Source organism: Montipora capricornis, chromosome 8, assembly GCF_036669925.1.
Source record: "Montipora capricornis isolate CH-2021 chromosome 8, ASM3666992v2, whole genome shotgun sequence".
Lineage (NCBI taxonomy): Eukaryota > Metazoa > Cnidaria > Anthozoa > Scleractinia > Acroporidae > Montipora > Montipora capricornis.
This window is the reverse complement of record NC_090890.1, coordinates 4,045,014-4,052,513: the sequence shown is the minus strand read 5'-3', so window position 1 is coordinate 4,052,513 and position 7,500 is coordinate 4,045,014. Positions and strand designations below refer to the sequence as shown.

The 7,500-nt window shown below is 41.1% G+C and overlaps 1 protein-coding gene across 1 annotated transcript in view; it reads left to right on the top strand.

Annotated features, from left to right (window-relative positions):
- Positions 1-883: 883 nt before the first annotated feature.
- Positions 884-7,500, top strand: part of LOC138013587 (uncharacterized) — a 6,729-nt gene continuing 112 nt past the window's right edge. The window contains exons 1-3 of the mRNA XM_068860689.1: positions 884-985; positions 3,189-3,318; positions 4,956-7,500. The exon at positions 4,956-7,500 is cut by the window's right edge and continues 112 nt beyond it. Of these exons, the coding sequence (XP_068716790.1) occupies positions 884-985; positions 3,189-3,318; positions 4,956-7,500 (2,777 nt within the window). The remainder of the gene's footprint in view (positions 986-3,188; positions 3,319-4,955) is intronic.

Genomic DNA, 7,500 nt, shown 5'->3' with positions numbered 1-7,500 from the left:
ATTTCTTTCAACTAAAGAGTGAAAAGAATCGAATCACTCCCACGCGTAGCAAAGCAATTGTTTATTTATCGAATTGCGATCTGTTCTCTTAGTTCAAGAAGTAAAAGTACCATACAACGGAGAACAAGGCAGGCGTGACTTCTTTAATAAAAGAGCGTCTTTCGCCTCCACAAGAATTGAGGGCTGGCCATGTGATGTACTCGAAGGTAGGCGGATCTCATACAGTACCTAAATTTATTTAGCAGTCAACCGTACAATTCACCACCTTTTCTGTGCGTTCTGTCCGTGCATGAGATGTTTTATTTGACAGTCTTAAATGAAATAGTTCGTTAGTTCGCACGAGCTCCCAAAAAATTCTAGTTGAGTGGTGGCAGTTATTCTTGAATATGCTATCCAGGCTTCCGTTGCTTTCCTCTCGGCCCTCGACTAAGATAATTCAGTTATTGAACAACAAATTGTTTGATTTTCCTCGTTATCTTGATAGTTCGTTTCGTTGAATAATGAAGAAATCCAAGTCGCTGTTTGCTGATAGTGCTGCACGTGGCTCACACGTCGTTAGCCATCGTCTCATTAAACACCAGCTGTCTTGTTTATCAGTGTTTTTAGCTGGTTGCTACTCTTTTCTTGGTAAATGACTTTCAAAAATGACCCGGGAATACATAAGTCTTCTCACAATGGTAAGTTCATTTTTATAACAAGCGTTTTTTCTTAATTAAGTCTGCGTTAGAGTTTCAGCCTTAGAAAACTAACTCCATTTGGACTGGGATGTATAGTGTATTTATCGATATTTATGTGCACGGGAAACCGTCGCTCAAAAATCTCGTAAACAATATGGGACAAACACTAAGGGAACAGGCATTGTTAAGACGTAAATGCATGGAAGATGACTCAGTCGCTTTGTCAACACAGCCCGCCGAGTAATTCTGCTGAATGTGTCATCTTGAGGTGGGCCTTACGTAATTCTCCCATCTTATTGGATAAATGGGTAAAGTTGAAGAATGACTTAAAACCTAACGCTCTAATAGCTTTCCATATTCTGAAAAAGAAAATTCCCTTAGCATCGTTCTCGTTCACAGAACGTGCGGTTTTTCTGGTCAGCACCGCGAAAACTGAACGTTCTCTTGCTGGTCAGTCGACCAACTTCCGGAAAACCATTCATGAACCGATAGCGACTAGCAATGTTTTAAATTTTTGAGAATGCGCAAAGGAACCGGGATTATATATCATTCAATCATTTCATTCACCTCTCGCGGCGAGATATAACTTGAACTCGCAATTGACCTTCTCCCAGCTGGTTTGATAGCTCAGAGAGCAAATGCAGCACAAACGCACTGTCATGGCTTCGAATCTTATTCAAGCCCTGATTCCTATTTCAGACTTGCTTGCAACTGCTTAAAGGGGCTAGGTCACGCAATTTTAGGCAATTTCAGCACTGATCGAATGGTCATAGAATTAAATAAAATATCAAAATAACTGTTCAAAACTATAGAAGAACTCTAACAAAACACAGGGAAGCCAAGAAGGAACATGGATGGACAAAACTGGAGAGGATTGAAATGGATTGAATTTGGGTAAATTTGAAAAACGTCGGCCCACCTTTTTTCATATTTATATCAGTCTATATCAAAATGTTATTTACACAGCTGGAAAATCATTCTCAGCTGTTATGTGGCCGTGATTTTGCAAATGAAAGACTCGTGCTCTGCCAATTTGACGTTTAGAGCTCATAATTAACAAACTTAAACAAAATTACCTAAAATAGCGTGACCTAGCCCCTTTAAAGGAAGAGTATCACGGTATTGCGCAGGTTCTAGGCGTAACGAACGAATGTCATCATTTAAGAGCCAATAGGAAGCGACTTTATAATTCGAGAGGGAAATTTACACGTACGTGTAAAGATTTCTCGATTGTTAGACAATCACTAATGAGCGAAGGGCTGAGAAAAATTTTCACGTTCAGGTGTAAATTTCCCTCACGAACAATAACGTCGCTTCTGATTGGCTTATAAACAGTGATATCAATCTTGTCGCCAGAGTTCGCTTTTCTTTTAGTCAGCGCCAAGAACACGGACCCTGGCCACTCCCATCACGGACTTCCGACTCGTCTACGCACGCTCAGAAATTTGAAACAACAGTGGTTGTCAAAGGTTACAAAAATGGATGGACCCTTACTACGACTGCGCATAAATTAGAAGTGGCCAGAGTCCGTGTTCTTGGTGCTGACCAAAAGAAAAGCGGACTCTGGGGACGAGATTGCGGTGACATTCGTTACAGCTAGAACATGCGCAATACCGTGATACTTTTCGAACTGCAATGATTTTTCTAACTCTCATGCTATTTCGCAGTTCAAATATACGAAATGTCATATGTTCTGAAATCATATATCAGGTATTTAGCAGTCACTGATCGTACTACCTTTCCCACTACGGAGTGTTTTCACGTGGCGTCACGGCAACCATGCTGGTATTCCTAAGCACTCTACAGAATTAGTTTTGGATTCCATTGTTTCAAATAGCTATTTTGGGACTCTCAGGGGGCAAAGTTTGCCTCCTAAGCATCCCATAATGTCCCTCAAATCAGCAGAAATCAAAATGGCTACCTTATCGGTTAAAACGCCATACAGGAATCAATTCAACTCATACTAGAGCGGTTTTCAAATGAGTGTCGTTAAACCAAAATCAAAGTAATTACTTTGGCCAATCAAAAAGGACCGAGACAATCCAGTAAACCAATCAAAACTCGAAGCAATTTCACGTAGCCGACACAAAGCGCGGCAAAATGTGCACGCGCGAGCCACGATTGGTTTTGGTTTCACTTCTGATTGGTTGAAAAAGTGGCGCGAGAACTTTGAACCAATCACTGAGTGAAGTAATGCAAAACCAAAGTAATTCGCTAATTGCTTTCGACACTCAATTGAAAACCGCTCTAACAATTACGTTGATTTTGGAGACGAGAGGAAAACCTGTAGAAGCAGAGTAGAGAACCAACAAACTCAACCACATGGGACAGCGAGCCGGAATTCGAACCCGGGCCACATTGGTTGGAGGCGACTGCTCTCACCCTACTGCGCCAGCCCTGCTTCCTTATCGAAACTTGTTCTCATTATTTTGTCTTTATTTAAAAATATGGGCTATTGAAAAAACAATTTTTAGTTTTCATTTGGTGTCATTAACCTTTTTATCCCGCTAGAAACAACTCTTCTTCATCTTGCTGTGTTTGAGTGTTACGTCACTGATATTTTTGTATCAAAATCGCGACTGGGGCCTGGAGTCCATCAGAACTTTACGACTCAGATATGATTTGTCTGCAGTTGATCGCGGTAAGAAATTGATCAGAAAAATGAGAGTGTGTTGAGGTGTGGCCAGTATAAATGAATTTCAAGAGGTTACGTTTGGATTCTGGGTTTTCTATAACGCCGCACGTGAATGCATGGAAGCGCAACAATAGCGCCTAAGTGAAATGCGAACCTCTTTTTATTTACTCTGGAAATTAACTTACTGCGCCTTTCAATAACATGCGGACTCTAAAATTCAAAGCTCAATCGACAAATGCGTTTTTCGCTACCGTCAATCAAATGTTCGGCGGCTCCTCCCATCTTCCGACTATACTCTCTGAACTGTGCTCAACGATTTGATTTGATTACTGCACGCTCGACAATAGTCGGAAGCTTGGAGGAGCCGCCGAACATTTGATTGACAGTAGCGAAAAACGCATTTGTCGGTTGACCTTTGAATTTAAGAGTCCGCATGTTATTGAAAGGCGCACTAACGGAGATTTAAATATCCCAAGGACTGGGAGTTTCGTTTTCTGAACTTAACTAAAGCCAAGTTTTATTCTGATTAAAACCCTTCATTTCTTTTATATATGTAGTAAGAATTTTGTACGATAAACCTTGCAAATAGAATTCTGTATTTGTGAAGAAATCAGCTTCGCGTATATAATTATTCACATGTGACAAATATAACCAATCACCGCCCAGAGGAGAATCACTTACTCAATCGGCTTCCGAGAATCATAGCCCGCTCGAAGTTTGTGTTTCAAAAACGTGGCTTCGTCTTCCCGTTTTGTTCCTCTGGATTTACCGTAAGATGATTTTATCGAGATGCAATCTAAAAAAGAACAGCATTCAACATTTATGTAAACAGTGTAAGTCAACAGAGTCCAAAGTTGTCTTAGCACAGCGCGAAGCGCCACAATTGCATAATTGGCAGTGATTAGGGACAACCGAAAGGATTTCACACATTGTATTTGCGACTTCTCCCGTATTTTCCAGTTATTAAGAATGGAATGTGATATTTAAGCTTATGTAGTCTCTTTGACTTCTTGTTGCTGGACTGGAGTCAGATTTGTTTTATTATTACGCTCGCTCACTTAGATCAGTCTTGAATTTTCTGCTTTTCTGCATGTCGTGGTATCGGGAAAATATAAGTGGTTCCAAGTATACGTTTAAATAATGTTTAAAAAACGAGCAGCAGTGTTTTATCGGGGTTTAAAAACACGGGGCGTAGCCGAGTGTTTTTAGACCCAATAAAACACGTGCTGCGAGTTTTCTGAAAGGCTTCAAAAACATTCCACAAAAAGCGTGTCCCTCTGGACTCAAAACACAAGGTTCAAATTGTGAGAGGTGAATATTAGCACACAAGAAAAGCAAGCTATGCCTTATTAGTATTCTTTATATAAAGAATACTAACGAGGAGTGTTTTATCAGGATACAATGCTCATACACGCGACGTTTTATCGGTGTTTTGATAGGCTGTTAGGCTCATGAATTATTAATGAATGTTTGAATTCTCGTTATATTACAGCACTGAAAGTGCTTTGTACGGATTTTTATTCCCGCGTTGCAATACTTTGGAAAACTCACTCGTTCGTTTTCCAATGTATCGCAACTCTACGGTAAATAAAAATCTATACGTCTCACTTTCTATGAAGTAATCTATATGTTTCTGTTTGTAGGTAAAACAACAAACCCAGAGCATCTTTTAATTAATGGCGCGCAAGATATGACAGAGGCAGCTGCACCGTATGATAAACACTGGGTTTTCGAATTAGAGAAAAAACTTCGTGTGCTGTCTTTTGATGATGCACCATCAAACACGAAGAAAGTAACATTCCAAGGTGAACACTCGACTTCATTAAATCACACTGGCTCCCAATGCTCATACGAAGGCCTACACTTTGAATCGCAGTTAACTTCCACTAACATAAGCTGTGTTTTGCTTAAGAAAACGGAGAATGATTGCAACTTAGCCGTCAAATACTTTGGAAATTTCAATTTGTCATCTGATCCGCTACACTGCCGAAATGTCCCGAGCCGGCCAATATGCACATTTCTCACGGAGTCGCGGCTCGCTCCAACAGATCGAGTATCGGTGAAATGTTGGAGAGATGTTTGCAGCAAATCCTCGCCTATATTTCTTGGATGCCCAGACCCAGAGTTTGGAGTCATGAAAAATGAAAATAGCTGGCTAAGGTTTGTCAACGTTGGAGAACTAGAAGACGAACTACCTACAATAGTCTCGCGAAATTCAATCAATGGTTTCAACTTTTGTCTACTCAGCTGCCAAGAGGGGAGCAAAGGGATCAAGCAGGCGTTAATTTTCCCACCAATCTTAAAAAGCAAGACAAAGAGGACACAACAATCCAACATAAACGTAAACATCGTCCTCGAAGATTCAGTTTCCAGGGCGCACTTTTACCGCTCAATGCCTCAGTCGGCCCAGTCCCTTCGCGATATCGTCCGAGATTCTACTTTCCATGCCACTGTTTTAGACTATGAAGTCGTACAAAGCTATGCAGCTTTTACTCTTCCTAATTCTCACTTTTTGATGGCGGGAAAGCCGTTGCAAGATGGATCAAAAAGTCGAAGGAACGGTATAAGTGTACTAGCGGAAAGATTCAAACGATTTGGATATCAAATATTAATGCACGAAGATCTCTGTTGGTATGATACTTGGGGAAGTTTTTTATCTCCTTCTTACAAGAAAAGGGCGAGGCCTTTCACTGAAGGTTTTAAACGCGTTTTCGAAAAATACAAAAAAGTCACGAAACCGCATTTGGACAGCGTTGGTCTTAGTTACCTTTCGTGTGAAATTTTGCAAGACCTAGGAGTTTCGAACCCTTTTAAATCAGAAAAAAGCGAGAGCAATCTTTGTTGGGATGGAAGGACCTTAAGTGAATATCTTTTATTTTATACAAAAAGATTTCTCTTGCTAACCGAGCGGAATCCTGAAGCCGCACCGGCCTTAATTTACACTCACCTTAACACAGGCCACGAGTCCACCGGAAAAAGAATCCGATTTGACGACTCTCACTTATCAAGATTTCTGGAAGAAATGGCGAGAAGCAAAAGCACTTTGACAATTCTTCTTTCAGATCACGGAGGAAAAACTTCAAATTATGCCATTGAAACGCTCCCAGGAAGCCTTGAAGTATACAGTCCCATGATGTTTATCATCATCCCGCATAAAGTTGCCCTTAGTCTGGGGAAAGAGAGAATGAATGCGCTAAGGCTTAATCAAAAGCGTTTGGTCACGGCTGCAGACTTGCACAGAATGCTTTTCTCTATTGCAGAGTTGACGGAAAGTGCGAGAGCGGTGGTTGAAACCAGCGGTTTATTTCAACCAGTGCCAGCAACTCGCACATGCACAGACATAAAGGGTCTTAATTCAGACGCCATGTGTCGGTGTCAAGGTTGGAGAAAGTTTCTCAGCCCAAAATCCCTGGATGTGATTTGGTTAGCAGAATTTGCCATGGGGGAGATAAATAATATGATACAAGAACAATATTTAGCTGGCATTACAAGAAAAGTTCGAGATGGCGGGTTCGGAAACTGCGCCAGATATGTTGGAAAAGCAATCGAACGACCGAGGCGCGAACATGTAGGGAAACACTTCATTACTACATTGGTTTTAGTCGTCGAGCCGTCTTACAGTGGTAAAATAAGAGAACGCTTCGAAGTCCAACTTAGGCATTCAAGCTTTCGAGAACACAATGTTACATTAATAAAATACACGCGACTTAGCTTCTATAGTAAATATCAAAACTGCGTCGATAAAGGGGTGGACGTCAAACTTTGCTCATGCGGGACGCCACGTGAGAGGCACAGACGATTCCGCGTGGAGGACCTGATACGGACGGGTCACTTCGTAGACTACAAATTGAAAAGCAGCACCCGTTCATTGCAATCAGCCTGCTTGTTGGTTACGATCCATTATTTAAAGAAGCTTGCTGTTTCCCGAAAACAGATTCGCTTGATAAGCATTGAAGTGGCGAATGTATGTAAGAATGTTTCAATTAGTATCAGACTCGGTGGCATTCATAGGTCTACAACCTTCTCGCATGAATTGCCAATGGCTTTAGTAATGAAGCCACGAACAATTCGCTTTTTACTTGCGGCGCTCAATGAATGGAAGTATGGACTATTTAAACCTATCTTTATGCATGCACCTGTGAGGCCCAGCAAGCGTGTTAGAAAGAAACGTGACAGGCTGAATCTTAC